We start from the raw sequence: 17,220 nt of genomic DNA, 5'->3' as shown, positions 1-17,220 counted from the left end.
GCCAGGTATTAGGTATAAGTGCATCATCTGCTAAGGACTGTTATGTTTGAACATGGGTGATACAATGAAAACAATTCACAGCTGTTTATGTGCACTGGACCTTTTTCAATATTTCACTGTGGTATTACTCTCAAGTGGTGGTCATTGTTAAGAATTGTTTCTTTGAAGAAATATTGCTCCTAGCCTCTAGCATATTTATGTAATGTGATAGTTGGTCTTCTTTTGTGTGATTGCTGTCTTTCATAGTCTGTGCACAGGAATACTCTGTACATGATACGACACCACACAAAATAAAAAAAAAGAGAAAATGCCCAACAACACAGTGATTTGTATGCATAATTTTCACTCTTTCAGCAACTTGTAAGTGAGTTTGAGCCTTTCAAGGAGAAACTGACAGCCTTAAAAGAAGTTGGCAGAGAAATAAGTTTGCACACTTCTAATCCTTCTGAGAAAGATTCCACTCAAAAGTCGTTCTCCAAAGTTTCCAAGAAATGGTTCAACCTTCAAAAGAAAGCGAAAGAGAGGGATGAGAATCTGCAGCGTGCATGCGAGGTCAAGGGTCTGATTGATGATAAGGTCACTGAGGTCAGTTCCTGGGTGCAGAGGTCAGAAGAGATACTGAACAAACCACTAGCTGCAAGCAGCTTTGAGGATGTCAAGCAGAAGTTACATGAGCATAAGGTGAGTACTGATGGGGTTAAATTCAAATATACATTTGATAGAAAAGGTCTTGGTTATGGTTTTCTTTTTGGTTATTTTTATTGCTGTTGATGAATACATGCCTTGCTTTTTTGTTTGCAGCTATTATTATGGGGAAAAAAGTTGCCAAGCTGTAGAATACCTCCATTTTATGTTATAAGATTGGTTATGTATCAAGATATGTATTACTCAGAAGCCTCTCACAAACGCAAGGCCAAACTCATTCTGGCTTTCTCTTGTCATACATGGAAAGCTGCCAGCAACCAGCGGATCATCCTTAGTTTCCTGAGGCCTCTGCCCGGCTTCCCCCATCATAATGCTGGTTGCCGTCATATAAGTCAAACATTCTAAAGTGTGACGTAAAACATCAGTGTAATAAATAAATAAATTAAAAAGTCTTGAGAATGGCTCTAGAGTGTGTTTTAATGTGGACTGACTTTAGAATGCATCTCAACACACTATGAAAGGAGAAAGTTGTACAGAAATTTTGTTATTCATTGCTTTTAAAGTCAGTTTATAAGGGTTAGAAATGTCAATCATTCTGTCAATTCAGACATCAAGGTAAAAGCTGAATGGTTTGGAGATACCTTTCCACAGATTTGCAGTTGTAGTTTAATTCCTTCCTGTTGTAAGACTTCCATTGACCAGTAGACACTGAAGTCAATTTTGCGTGAGAAATCAATAGTGTTTGGTTTTGTCCAACACTTCAGTCCTGGGGGTCTATTGTTGAGGAGTAAGGTATTGTTCGGATCTGTTCTACTGTTTGTCACAGTGATATGATGAGCACACCGCAAGAACGTCTGTCGTGGCAACTTGTCATGCAGGTTCAGTATCACACACAGTGCGACGGCTTAAACATTCGTGGTTGGGTGCAGCTCAAAAGAACTTGCATATACACACGAGAATGAATCTTTGGCAGTGAGTGTCATTCGATGAATGAGACGAGAAAACTATGGAAGGCCCTAATGGCAAGTTAAAAATTGTGCGTGTTGGTCAGAGTATACAGACCTTGTATTACATTTTTGAACATGATATATATTGCTTGAATAAGTGCATTGATTTGCATGGGTCTTCCTGTCACGGAATCAGTTTGTCTATGCCTAGACCTCTAGACCTTGCTGCAAGGATGCTCACTGTTCATACGACATTCCAGTTTGAAGATATCTGTTTGATGTCCATAAATATTTATGTATATCCTTCTGCTGAATGGAATTAAAATATTAACTTTTACTTGTTACTTGTTTACTTGTTTGCTTATTTCACATTACAGGCTTTGTCCAAGGATGCAGAACGGTACCTGGTTAGACTCCATGATTTACAGAGCTCAGTGAAAGACTTAGGCAAACTGTGCGATGCGACTCCAGTGAAAGCCAACATGGATGACCTGTCAAACCGCATCAAGTTTATCCAGGCGCAGCTTGGTGACAGGCTGCACCTGCTGGAGCAGGCAAACACTGAAGTGTTGGAGTACGAGAGAGACACAGCTGAGCTTTACCATTGGATAGATCAGACGCGGGCACACCTGATGGTTAGAGATGCAGGAGAGCCACTTAGGCTTCAATTGGAAAAACAAGAGGTTAGGTGACATAGATGATTTTCACATGAATAGACTATTGATACAATCAGCCTTTTTGTCCTTCAGTGTTTTGAGTGATGTCCTATGGTGTTCATTGTATTTGAAATCAAATCGTTTCAATGAAAACACCGGTCACTGTGATAAAATGAGAAAAGGGAGGAACTCGTGGCTATCAATCGCCGGTCATCAAATGTGGGTCAAGTCCCAACCAGAATTTGTCAATTCCATTGTTCCTACTGTTCATGGGTCCTTGGAGACACTGTCAAACATTTGTTGAACATCACTTGTTTTACACCAGTATGGCATGCAAACATGCATGTCAGTTTGTCAGTGTAGTTGCACCCTTTGTGTTCTTTGGTTTCCTCCGCCCATAAAACTTGACTGGCATTGTGTAAGTAAATTATTCAAAAGTTTGGTGTTAAACATTCATGTAGACAAAAAATATGAACAAGATGGCATATTTCAGGGAAATGAATGAGGCTTTCTTTGATACCAGTTGTTTTTATACTTTTATTTACCACATACAGTTGCTGTTAGAAGATATTCAAGGTCAAAAGGTCAGAGCCACAACCATTCTTGAACATCCCCCTCAAACACTTGGACTAAAGAAAGTCAACCCAGTGGATGCTGCTCGACTACTTCGGCAAATTGACCATCTTTCCCAGCATGCCACAGACCAGCTGGAGCAGCTTCGCGATGCAGTTCAGCTGGAAGAGGAGTACGAGCAAGAAATCCACAATCTTACCGTAGCCATTGAGGATGCTCAAAGACAGCTGCGAGACACACCAGTAACTGCCACCAATGTTGGGGCATTGAGGCAACAGATGACGGAACACACTGTAAGTGCACATTTTTCCTAATTGTTTGCTTACGCATTTTTGGAAACTGTCACAGTGAAACCATTTTGAACTGACTGTTATGGTCATATTTTTTTTGCTGTTGTACAGTTCTAGAACTGTGACTTAAATTATAAGAATTTGTTTTTAAAAGTGATCTGTACGCCAGGTTTTTATAAGCAACATTTAATAAACTAACCTTGAAATCATATGCAGGAGACAAATCCATTTGCGAAAAGAAGTGATAAATACTTTTTAAAATGACTGTTGGGTTAAATTGGTTTCACGCTAAATACATGTATGTATTAATTCAGCTCTAATATTGCTCTGTAATCTTTTCTGGAAGCATTGAAATGACTTGTATGGGAGTGATGGTGTCAGCAATGTGTGTGCATGATGATGTCAGCAATGTATGTGTGCATGATGGTGTCAGCAATGTATGCGTGCATGATGGTGTCAGCAATGTGTGCGTGCATGATGGTGTCAGCAATGCGTGTGTGCATGTGACAGAAAAACATGAGTTTGATTTTAACGAAGACTACTTCAACTAGAATGTTTCCACACACATAAATTGTAATCAGTAAAATGTCCATGCATGAGGTGTTAATCCAGGTGACTGGATGGATATCTCTTGTCTCATCAACCCTTACTGCCTTCCTTAGCTTTTTCTTTGATAAAAACCATAAAACTACATATATACGTGTATAATACAGTTTTCTGATAGTTTTATGAAATGCCGGCAAAAATCTCAAATTCACTATGATTAATATCAAATATTTGCTGAAACAACAGCTTAATCATTCCATCAAATATCTGTTACCAACTCAAGCATTACACAACTAGTATTTATTTAGCACAGCACCTCAATATATGTTATACGCACTGCCACAAGGAATAGTGTCTTGCTATCACTGCCTAGCTTTTGGTATTTTATTGGGGTTGATCTGTACTGCATCCTGTGGTTATTGGTGAACTAACTTGACTTGATTTCAGGAATTAGCTGAAAAGATTCGGATTTACCAAGCTCGGCTTCGTGAATTAAACCAAAAGCACAGGGAACTCTCACGTAGAGTGTTTCCACTTAGTCACGGAGTACGTAGGGCAAGTCTGTCCAGTTTAGACGCGGGTGTGTGCTTCCCAAGTACAACAACATCACAGGGCTCTTCTCTGCGAAGTCTCATCCAGTCAGGGCTTGACTCATCTGGACGACAAGACAGTGGATTTCCACAGTCATTGAACAGTTCTTTCGCAACGCCCCAGTTTACTTTGTCGATTTCAGACAGTTTCTGGTCAACAGGGAAGAGAGACTTGTCAACAAGTGGCCTGGGCTTGACCACATCCACAGGGAATTTGACATTCCATTCTGACCGATCAGAAACGTCACAACTGGACAGCTCTAACCGTTCACCAAGACATTGGCATTCTGCTTCACGAAGAGGATCTTCTCCAGAAGCAAAATTTAGGGGGAGCAGAACTGACGGCAAACTTTTCCAGGAAATTTCTCCCAGATCTGCAACTTGGAAAGTCTCTCCAAGAAGTGCCTCTCTAGATAGACAAGAGCCGTTTATTGCAACAAGTTTACGTGCAGATAATCATCAACGTTACACACCTTCTCACAGGAATTCGCTTTCTCCGAGTCTTGAAAATGTTCTTCTGCCCAAGACTGCCAACCAGCTCTCTCCAAGGAGAGAACGCTCGTCTACTGTATCCAATGTACAACAACTAAATCCAGAAATATCTTCGGTAACTATAGGATGTTTTAGAAACTGCGCACTGTTACAAACGTGTTTGTCTGTTCCTTGACTGGCCATGGTCTATCTCTGCTTAATCCCCACCCTCACATCTTTATGTTTTCAGCACTAATTTGTTGTGATGTTGATATAATGTATTAAATACAAGAATAACACTTCTAACATAAAAGTTTGATCATCATGTAGACCTGTTCATCAACTTCATGTACCACTAATATCATCATAATACATGTAGGTTGATTTAGTATACACTGAGTTGTAAAGTATATGTCTCTTGATTTTAATCACACTAGGTTTAAATTGCTGAACTTTTATATGCATGACCTTGGATCATTGTTCAGCAGCTACATGTATACCATCAAGGATCATTCCTCACTAATTTGGTATAGACTTTCCAAGGTCATTGGTCAGCAGATACATGTATTGTTCAGCAGCTACATGTATACCATCAAGGATCATTCCTCACCTATTTGGTATAGACTTTCCAAGGTCATTGGTCAGCAGATACATGTATTGTTCAGCAGCTACATGTATACCATCAAGGATCATTCCTCACTAATTTGGTATAGACTTTCCAAGGTCATTGGTCAGCAGATACATGTATTGTTCAGCAGCTACATGTATACCATCAAGGATCATTCCTCACTAATTTGGTATAGACTTTCCAAGGTCATTGGTCAGCAGATACATGTATTGTTCACCAGCTACATGTATACCATCAAGGATCATTCCTCACTAATTTGGTGTAAAATGCCTACAATCACTGTTTAGCAGATATACCATCAACAAGCATTGTTGAAGGTCATTGCTCAGCAGTTACACTGTCAAGGATCATTCTTCATTAATTTGGTATAAATTCGTCGAAGTCATTGTTCAGCAGATATTTGCATATACAAGGATCATTCAGGGCCTCTGTGGCTGAGAGGGGTTAGCACACCAGCATGGAGACACGGACATCAAGGTTAATTCCTCACTAATTTGGTATAAACTTCCCAAGGTCATTGTTCAGCAGATACATGTTTACCATCAAGGATCATGCCTTGCTAATTTGGTATAGATTCTCCAGGGTCATCGTTCTGCAGATGTGCTGTCAAGGATCATTCCTTTTTATTTCGCCAAGGTCTTTGTTCAGCAGATATGTGTATACATAAGGATTGTTTATGGCTGCTGTGGCTGAGGGGGTTAGCATGTCTGCACAGAGCAATGACCCAGGAGCCTCCCGCCAAGGTGGTGTACTAAGAGTTCATGCTGCCAACATGAGACTGGCTGCGTGGTACAAGTCAAAAATATTCTTGAGTACGGCGTAAAACACCAATTAAGTAAATAAATCAAGAATCATTCCTCACTGCTTTGATATAGATTCCCGAAGGTCATTGTTCAGCAGATATACCATCAAGGATCATTCCTCTCTACTTTGATATAAATTCCCAGTGTCATTGTTCAGCAGATATATTCCTCACTACATTGATATAAATTTCCCAAGGTCATTGTTCAGCAGATATATCATCAAGAATCATTCCTCACTGCTTTGATATAAATTCCTCAAGGTCATTGTTCAGCAGATATACCATCAAGGATCATTCCTCACTACACTGATATAAATTCCTCAAGGTCATTGTTCAGCAGATATACCATCAAGGATCATTTCTACTGACTGTCCAGTATTATTGTCAAAGGTTCTGTCAACCAGCCATGCAGGGTCTTCATTTAAGGCTCTCTCAGTCGACCATCTCGCTTCAAGGATCATTTGTCAAGATTCTTTCTACTGGCTGTCCGGTATTATTGTCAAAGGTTCTGTCAACCAACCATGCAGGGTCTTCATTTAAGGCTCTCTCAGTCGACCATCTCGCTTCAAGGATCAATTGTCAAGATTCTTTCTACTGACTGTCCAGTATTATTGTCAAAGGTTCTGTCAACCAACCATGCAGGGTCTTCATTTAAGGCTCTCTCAGTCGACCATCTCGCTTCAAGGATCATTTGTCAAGATTCTTTCTACTGGCTGTCCGGTATTATTGTCAAAGGTTCTGTCAACCAACCATGCAGGGTCTTCATTTAAGGCTCTCTCAGTCGACCATCTCGCTTCAAGGATCATTTGTCAAGATTCTGTATACTGACTGTCCAGTATTATTGTCAAAGGTTCTGTCACCTAACCAAACAGCTTCTACATTTAAGGCTCTCTCATTCGACCATCTCGCTTCAAAGATCATTTGTCAAGATTCTATCAACTGACTGTCCATTATTATTGTCAAAGGTTTTGTCAACTAACCAAACAGGGCCTACATTTAAGGCTCTGTCATTCAACCATCTAACGTCAAGGATCATTTGTCAACTGACTGTTCAGTATTATTGTCAAAGGTTCTGTCAACCAGCCATCCAAGGTCATTGTTTAAGTTGATTGTCCAGCAACATCATGACCTGCGAATCTATGTTTCAGACTCATATCAACAGACCATTCAAAATCATTTTTAAGTTCTATTAAAGATTCCATTAATCAATTATGCAGGATCATTGTTAAAGGCTCTATCATCTGATCATCTACAATTACTGTTTGATTTTCTATCAATGGACCTGCCAGAATCATTTTTTGAGGCTCTGTCAATCAGTTATGCAGAATCAATGTATGAGGATCTGTCAACTAACCATCCAGGAACATTTGTTTGAAGTTTGGTCATCAATCTGTTCTTAATTGATTTTCAATTAAAATATGTTAGGTTGAAGTACATTTGTTTTCTCGTTCACTTGTCGTTGCTAACCCAAGATTGATCATCTTATGCATCATTTATATATACATTTAGCATGTTGATTTATTGGTGTTGTCGTGCATTCTAACTTTGCCTGGATTGTTGTTGTATGTATAGAGTGTTGTGTTGCCGTGTTTAACACATACATGTATGCCAGGGCTTGTTTCATGATTACTTTTTTCATTCATTACTTGGTTTGAATTTTTAGTCTTCAGCAGTTATGCTGTAGAAGTCAATAGCCAAATAGAACTATGTCTTTCACAGCACGGTTGTTTGAAAGTGTATTGCAATTAAGACCTCGCAGTACAATTAGTTTGAACTTATGATAGATGACATCAAGTTGTGAACATGACTAAGTTGCATATTTTTCCTGATTCTGAGAGTTCAACAGTTCTTAGAAAGGTGTTTTGGGATTTGTTTGGAAGTTACGATGATATCCTGTTGTGAAAATGTAAGTTGCAGGACCAAAAGCTATCGTCATTTATTTGTCGGATAAAATTTTAGGTAAATTTTGTCGTAAGTTCCATTTGTTACATGGATTAACATGAACCCGCTGTGAAGGTTTAGGTGTGGGTTGACTTTAATACACCCATGAATAACTGACCCCACTGGTTTAGGAATTATGTCCTTAATGGGACCAGCTGACATGTATGCAGTGTAAAATTTCTATTTATTTAGTGCCCTCCACAACACTGGTTAAAGAAGTTTCCACAAAAAGGGGTAGAAATTTATTCTGATTGTTCTAAAGTTTATGTTTATCACTAAGATTTTATCCATTTTGAAATCTGTTACATCATCGTGTTCAGTATTTGCATGTAAGATATCTCCTTGTATGGTATACAATTATACATGTATGTTGACAGAGCCTGATCTCAGCCAGTGAACCAAACCTGTCTTCTGTCTCTGGAGGTGTGAAAGGTGCCTCTACAGATGGAAGACACCTGTCACAACGAGACCTCAGTCAGGACACCAGACTCAGTGATCTAAATCTATCTTGGAACACTCTACAACAGCAGGTGAGTCAGTTTACTTGTTTGCCTTACATTAGTACATCAATTTCAATGCTGTTACATCTATATGTTAGTGCAATCTCAATGTAAATGCACTTTGCAAAATGCCAAGCTGTTTATGGCCCTTGGAATGGGTCATGGTGTAATGGGTGGATATAAGCGTCAAGTCCAACATTCCTATACCATTCGTAGTCCTTTCAACCACTACGGCAAGAGGTGTGGATTCAAACCTGCAATTGGACAAGGAATTTCATCACTCTCACTATTTCAGGGATCTTAGTGACAGCGGGTGATGACCCTCGTGTGGCTGTCGGCACATTTTAAGGTTTATTGAAGATCACTCGTCTTTCACCCGTGTGATGTGCATATCTGTACATCACAGACTGGAAGTTTGTCAGTAATTTGAGAAAGGTCTGTGGGGTTTCCTGGGGACTCCGGTCTCCTGCACCCATAACACTCACCAAAAGTCAAAGTATACTGAGCCCCAAAGAAGAAAGTTGTTTTTCAATTTGAAAATTTAAGCCGTGATGTATTCCAACATACATAATATAAGTGAATGTGTTTAATAGAATTTAACTCTGACTGAACGGGAATTTCATATTTTGTGTCAAAAATATCAGTTGTTTGCAAAATAAGCCAAGCCTTATCTTTGGTGGGTGCAAGATTTTATGCCAAAATTCACATACAGTCTGATGTTTGTTTCCAGCTGAGTGCTAAAGAAAAAGAACTTCAACTGGCTCTCCAGAAGCAGGAGAAATACCAAGAATCTGTCCAATCAGTGACAGACAAACTGGATGACGTCCAGTCAAAACTCTCTGCCCCCTTGCCCAACAACATAGAAGATCTGCAGGTGCAAATGGAGGACTACAAGGTACATGTGCATGTAAAATTTTGTTGTAAATGTACTATTAATATATCTTCATTGGGGATTATTAAGAATATCACATCAAGCTTTTGCATGCAACAAATTGTCAGAATTCAAAATCACCCACTTACCAAGTTTTAATTTTAGTTCTATTCTTAAATTTTAGAATTCTAATAGACATCATGTAATGGAAAGCAGCTCCCAAGAAAGTAATACAATATTTAGGAAAGAAGACCAAACTGTTCTGCACGTTTTTTTTACTGTGATGCTCCATCAGCATAGGTATTAAATATACTACTTTTTTGTCCTTCAGTTGATAACATACAAACATATATTTCAGGGGATGTTAATAGAACTGCAGACAGTGCGTGAAGACATTGCCCGTGTACGGGAGAGAGGCCGTCAGATCATGGAAGTGTCAGACCCCGAGGGGTACCGCGCTATGAAGACCACCCTCATCATGCTCAGTGACAGAGTTAAGGGCCTTGAGACAGCCACAGAGAACAGGGGTAAACAGCTCCATGTAAGTCACAATTTACCGTCCTTATTGTTTTCTTCGCAAATTTTTATTTCTTTATTTAATTATTTCTTTTAGGCATGAAAATATTGTAGCTATAATTATCAATCCTGTTTTTATGTTAGTAAAGCTCTATCCTTGGCAGTAAGTTGTATTTTTGTAATGAATTTTGATTATTTTTTTGTTAGAAGCATGTAGGTGGGATGATAGAATGGAGGTTCAGGGATACTCTCTGAGGATAAAATGAATATGTTTGGCATTTAGTTTGATTTCTTCAGTATATATATTTCTGCTGAAAACACAGGCACTGTGAGGTTGATCTCCTGCATGTGGCAGATTGCACGTATTGAGAGGTGTGTAAGAAGTGTGCAGTTGCAAATGACAGTAAAATATCAGCAGTAACAGACAGGAGTACAAATGCAAATGTATATATATATGTATCAGCATACCATTAAAAAGAAAATCCACAATACATATTAAAAGCATGCACACAGGTGACACAGGAATATGAGAAACAGAGAAACTATTTAATGGGTGTGGCTGTTTTTCTGTACTTCTACTCATCTGTTTGACATTTTCATAGTTTGCCTAGTGTTGCCTGCACATGTGGGTGTCATCATTTCTGTTTTTGCTGGAATTTTCTGGAATCTTATCTGGGTGCAGATCTAACTGGTGATACCCCACAGCTTAACCCCTTACCAGCCTCTCTCACTGTCAGTCCAAATAGCTCAGTGAGGTCACATATATCTAGTGTCAGGCACACACGAAAAGTCACAAGACTGGCTAATTTTATCAAGAGTATTTGTTTAGTTTGGCCATCTGTCAGTAAGTTTCTTTTTAACTTTCGCGTTATAATCTCAGCCAGCTAGAGTTCAGTAAGACCACAATTTAATTACATAGATTCCTCTCTGTCCGTACTTGGAAGGTCTTCCAGCAACCTGCGGATGGTTGTGGGTTTCCCCCGGGCTCTGCCCGGTTTCGTCAAACCATAATGCTGGTAACCATTGTATAAGTGAAATATTCTTTAGTATGGCATAAAACACCAATCAGTGTTAAATAAATAATTACATAGATACATACATACATAAGTGGGGATTCTGTTCATATTTATTGACACAAAATTACTGATTTTTTGTCCTAAGAAGATTGATTGAGATAAGAATACTGGAAAAGAATAAAATTATTTTTATTTATTTTGAACAAAATTTCCCATTTGTTTTTCAAAGTAGATTTGGCAACATAAAAAATTATCTTGTTTTACATGTTTGTGAATTTTCACCATATCACCTTTTCAGATTTTTGTGATGAGAAAATCAATATTTTTGTAATATATATATATATATATATATATATATATATGCACATAGCAAGTGGGATTTTGCAAAATAATGTATTGTTTAAAAGTTTTGATTAACATAGACTTAAGTATAAAGCAGATGGTTCATGTGTATTGAACATTTTTGTGTAGGTCTTGCATACTACCACAATGACTTATGTTTTGTGATCGTTTCAGAGTGCCTTGAGAGACAGAGAGAAGCATGAGATAGCTTTAGAAGCCTACAGGAAAAGAGTTAATGATCTACAAGGCTGGCTGGGCCAAACCAAACAGGAACAGAGGGGTATTGGGTTACCTAGTGAAACAGCTAACACTCTAAAATACCAGTTGGAAGAGAATGAGGTGGGTATATAAATCGCCACCTGACACACCCATGAGTACATGTGGAGAACTCCAGATGAGCTCACTCAAAATAATATTGGGGCCAGATATAAGACTCCGACATTTGGGATTAAATTAGTTTCAGGACAATTGTTTTTTTGGCCTCCACATTTCCAGACAGTTACAAATTAGAAATGACCTTACAGATTAAATTATCAGGCTTACATTAAATAATTTCAGGCTAAAGGGGTTTTTGAAAACTTATGAAAATAATTCCTTAATTGACAATTTGATTTCTGTGGGAACTTTTATTTTTCATTTTGTGAATTGTCAGGGTGAGAGTTTTTTTTACATATTAATCAACATAGGATAATTTTTTTACTACATATAGTTATACTGCCATTTGTTATTGATGAAGTAAGTGTGACATTCAGCTACTTGTAGTATGTTGCACAAGAACATGAAGTGTCAAGACCAACACTGGCTACACTTTTGGCCCAACAACAGTCTGGAGACTTAAGATAAATTCTGGTGCCTAGATCATACTGTTGGTATAATTATAGTCTCTGTGTAGAGGTTTTTTTCCATCAATGACAAATCACACCAGTTGCGTACCTCGTGTAGACAGCCCATCTGTAGCCCATGTGGTGGACTGAGGACAGTTATCTACACCCCAGTCTAGATTCTTCCACTATTGTTCCTTAGTATAAGACAGCTGTACAGATGAGAGAAGACACGCACAGTGGGCACTCAGTCATCATTGTATAAGCAGCGGCTTTTGTTCATTGGTACAAAAATACTTTTGTAGTCCTGTTTTACTTCAGTGTAAAGCTATCAAAATATTTTGGGGATAAAATAATGTATGTGTGATGTAGCTAAGTTTGTGTTTTTCACATGTCCCTAGGACTGTCAGTTTGAATTTTCATGTTATTTTTTAAGATTTTATGTATCTGATTTTACTGGGAACTACATATGAATTGTAGATTGGTCCATTTATTGTCATGAATAGATTCCTTTCCACAGGCCGGTTTGGGAACAGTGCCGGGTGTGTGATAAAAAGCAGATTTGTACAGATCGAAAGTCTTAGTTTTATCCTATAACACACATGTAGATGGAAGTTTTTGTCGTGATATCTGTTTTGTGTTATGTCTGCTCAAATGTCTCTTGTCCACCCTGTTGTTAATGCCGTTTGTCCTGTACTAATGTCAGTTGTGATATCTGTTCTAATGTCTGTTGTGATATCTGTTCTAATGTCTGTTGTGATATCTGTTCTAATGTCAGTTGTGATATCTGTTCTAATGTCTGTTGTCTTGTCTATGAACAGACTCTGCAGAAGGAGGTGACAGCACGATTCCAGCAGCTGTCGGACCTGGCTGTGCAGTGCGACAGTCTGGCTGAGATGGAACCTGCCGTCAGCGCAGACAGGTTGCGACGAGAACTCGCAGACATTCAGTCAGAACTCGGCGAACTCAAACTCGAAACCTTAGATAACCACGGGAAGCTGAAAACTGCCATAAAGGAGACTGAGAGGAGAGAGCGGGAGATGGGTGAATATGAAGGAAGTGTGAAGAAACTTCAGGACTGGATCTCAGATACTCGTAAACTGACCTCCGCACCGTTGTCTGCGACGGTCACCGCTCAGATGACTGCAGACCAGGAACAGTTGCACCAGGTGAGGATTTCCTTCTGCCATTTTCCTCCTTCACATCAGTATTATACAGGTGGTTAAAGTCGTAACTTTGCAATAAAGAGTTTCTTTTATTATGTGTCAGTACAAGTATTTCAGCTTTGTTTGGCACTTGTGCTTATGTAGGTTATGACATGGGCTTGGTAGCATTCAGTCTTCTTCATCTGCTAAACAGCATAGCAAAATAGACTGAGTGAACATATGAATTTTGACCGTCTCAGTATTTGGTCTTTAATAAAGTTACCTTATACATATTTCTTGTAAATGTAGGTTATTGTTTAATGCTTGATAAGTGATATGACCATCTTTTATGAATGTATGTGGAATGTTATCAGGAAGCAATGACCTGTAAATCTTGGGAGCGTGCTAAGACTTACTAAGACAGCCACTCATAATCTGTGCTGATACAGGCTAGTATCAATTTTACGTAGCAGCTTAAATGTAAATTATAAAATATATCACGGAATATATGGCTGAGGGGGTTAGGACGCCAGAATTACCCAGGAGCCTCCCATCATTGAGGTCGCAGTGAGTTCAAGTCCACCTCATACAGTCTTCTTTTCCAGCCATTTGTGGGAAGGCCTGCCAGCAACCTGCCAATGGTTGTGTTTCCCCTGGGCTCTGCCCGTTTTCGCCCCACCATAATTCTGGCTGTCGTTGTATAAGTGAAATATTCTTGAGAACGGCATAAAACACCAATCAAATAAGTAAATAAATAAATAAAATATGTCAGACAAATATTAAATTGACAGGCACTTGTCTTTCATTTGCTAGGAGATATGAGTGCTGGTTCAAAACCAGCCTTGAAAATGTTGTCTTGGTGACAGTACTTGGTTGACAACACTTGTCTAACATGTGTCGAAGACCATTTGTCTTTCATCAGTATGCGGTGCAAATAGTCTGTCTGTCACATGTGTAAGTAACTTAGTTAACCTCACTTTGGTTTTCTCTACCCATAAACCTGACTGCTACTGTATAGGTAAAATTCTGAAGTATGACATAAAGCAACGCTCGAATAAAGGTATAAGGTATTAAGGTATTTGACTTGATGGTTTTTAATTGGCTTGCCACTGTCAACATGAGACAGTTCAGTAAGTTGTTATTTTGAAGTTCATTGAATCTTGATTTTGATTAAAAAAACAAAGCTGAAGGATATGCCAACTTCTGAGGGAGAACTTAGAAAGTCTTTTTTCACACATGATGTAACAATAGGGGTGGTTGTAATACACCTACCTATCTTGGTACATGTATCTGCCCCCCTCTCTGGAACCTCACTGATTCTGCCTTTCTCTCAAGGAAGCCTAGCCAGATGAATTAAGTAGTGCAATATTTATTCTCATTAGCAGTATCAATATTTGTGCTATCATTGGCTAACCCAGCTGCCAATGGTTCTCAGTGTTTATCCCTATCATCATATCTACTCATGACATATAAAGGCACTTTTATTAAGCTGAGTGAATCCGGCCTGGTGTGACACCCACTCTATACCCTCTTATAGGTGAGATGAGGGAAAACACACAAAGTGTCAGTAAAGAGTGGGAGAAACCCGGGATATAGTGGGTGATGCACTGAATAAAAATACTCTGATTTCTCCCTCACATTTGTAGATATACCTTACGGGATAACGTAGTATAGTAGCTGTGTTGTACTACATGACTGTAGAGAACTAGGTAAACATGGGGTACATTTTGTAAGTGTGACAGAACGGGACCTGTCTTAGCTTGAGTTCAGGCATAGATATTCAGTAGATTGCATTAGAACTTTAGTCCAACTGGTGCTTAACTTGTAATACGGTTATTCTGTGCCAGCTTAAACAGGCTAGTGCAGCCTAGAATATTCAATACTACTGCGTGGTGTTGCCAGGATGACTGGTGTGCTTAGCGCTGTGTGCAGGCAGCGTCCCTCTCAGGTGTCAGGGTAAGGGGTTTGCTGGACAGTGCCCATTTGGTTCTAATCAACCCTCGATTCATAACAGGTGACATAAGGTATGCAGCCCAGGTAGACAGTTTAGTTTAATAGTACTTGTATGCGTTTTGCTTGGCATGTTGGCTACTACCTGATTTGCATTAGGAACATGAAGACAGGTTAGCAGCAGCCGTTACAGTATATGTTTCTACAGGCTTTGTAACAGGAAATTACACATGTTTCTTATATGTACGTCATCTACGTGAATGTCATCATATTGATCTTAGAGATTGAAAATTGATCCCAGTTTTCTGTTTTACTGTCGTCAAGAAGTTTATGCCTTCTAAATTATAGAACGTCAGACATGTACATGTGTACAGTGTATACGTTAGTACTATGATGGGTTCCTATAAGCTGAGACACCCTTGTGTAATATGGCTGAAATTATCTTGAAAGCAGTTTATGCCTAAGATACAAACATCCGTAAATTTGATCTAGTCTGGTGAAATGAGGGGCTTACTTAACATAATGGCAGTGGACTTCTTGCTTTAATTACATTGGTTTCACTTTCAAGAGGCTGTTGCGCAAGCTTAATATGAGGTTAAAAAAAGCACAGAGGGTTGACAAAACAAAGTCCATTTGGCTAAGATTACACAGGCCATTCATCAGTTGTTAAAGTTGAGCTGTACAGACTTGCATGCATAAACTGAAAATGAAAGTAGATTTACAATGTTATCCATATGTAAGCTGCAACATTGTTTTTGGTATGCCCATTATACACATGTAGTAGAACTGCATATATATTATAGTCTGTCCGGGTCAGGTCATACCAAAGACTTTAAAAATAGCACTTGTTGATGACCCATGGTGCTAATCAACGAGACACTAGAGCATGGAAACATGACAGGTTGGCCTAGTGTCAGCATAATGTGACTTGTGGTTGTCATATCTGTTGTCTTCAGCATGATACTTCAATGGCAGCATGGACTTGCCCTCCCTCGAGAAGACACAGTATATGTGCACACACCTAATGACTCCGCATTGTCATATGACGGAAAAATTGTTAAGTGCGAAGTAAAACGTCAAGCATACATACATGCATACACACTCACATATATAGTAAGGGAAACATTTTAATTGAAAGATGTGATGAAATTTGATGCTACCAAATGCTTTTTTCAGAGTCATGTATCTGACTGCTGGTAAGGTCCTTATACCACTGTTTTTGTTGACTCCCAACTTATATTTAACTCCCAGCATATTTAGTTTTATATCAGATAGATGATCTACAGCTCTGAATAACAAAAAACATAATACATTTTTATTAGCGAATTAACCTATGGCTAGACATTGAATCCATTGATCTTGATTTCCGGCAGACATTGTTCAGATATAATGTAGCAGTGCCTGGGCGTCTCTAGGGCATGGTTATCTGTGTCACATCCAGGACACACATGCAGGTAATCAAAGGTGTGATGCCTTCAGGTAAAGGTCGTTATGACAAGCAGGTAATGTGGCACAACCTATTTCACAATAAGTAGAGCGCCTCTTCATACAGAACTTTTAAGGCTATTGATGAAGCCTGGAGGAAAACTGCTAATGAATGGCCAAAGGCGTACAAATCCTGATTCATCATCGTTCAGCGATGCAGATGTTTTATATAAACCACTTAATCTCAGTGCCATCAGTTAGCTGTGTAAATTTCTCTGAGATAGCTCCTGTAAATATATCTGTGATGACAGTGTGAAAACATTATTAACTTAACTTTTTTATATAAAATCAAATTTTTAAAGGTAAAATACGGAGGAAATGTGAAGCGATTTATCAAAACAAGCAAGGCAGATTGAGGACATTCTTACAAGTAAGAAAGTAAATTGTGCATTTCACTGAAGGCAATGTTGCACATTACTGTTGCGAAGGATTGAATTATTATGGAGCTTGGCCGCCAAACCTGGTACTGTAACGTTTTGTGATGG

At 38.9% G+C, this 17,220-nt stretch overlaps 1 protein-coding gene across 1 annotated transcript in view; it reads left to right on the top strand.

Moving 5' to 3' along the window:
* LOC135467002 (muscle-specific protein 300 kDa-like) overlaps positions 1 to 17,220 on the top strand; it is a 207,830-nt gene that overhangs the window by 148,117 nt on the left and 42,493 nt on the right. Inside the window, 9 exon segments of the mRNA XM_064744755.1 lie at positions 355 to 681; positions 1,970 to 2,275; positions 2,803 to 3,114; positions 4,105 to 4,854; positions 8,467 to 8,619; positions 9,320 to 9,484; positions 9,819 to 10,001; positions 11,509 to 11,673; positions 12,977 to 13,324. Coding sequence (XP_064600825.1) covers positions 355 to 681; positions 1,970 to 2,275; positions 2,803 to 3,114; positions 4,105 to 4,854; positions 8,467 to 8,619; positions 9,320 to 9,484; positions 9,819 to 10,001; positions 11,509 to 11,673; positions 12,977 to 13,324 — 2,709 coding nt within the window.

The sequence above is a fragment of the Liolophura sinensis genome, chromosome 6, assembly GCF_032854445.1.
Source record: "Liolophura sinensis isolate JHLJ2023 chromosome 6, CUHK_Ljap_v2, whole genome shotgun sequence".
In the NCBI taxonomy this organism is placed as follows: domain Eukaryota; kingdom Metazoa; phylum Mollusca; class Polyplacophora; order Chitonida; family Chitonidae; genus Liolophura; species Liolophura sinensis.
Note: the sequence above shows the minus strand (reverse complement) of the source record. Positions and strands in the feature narration are given on the sequence as shown.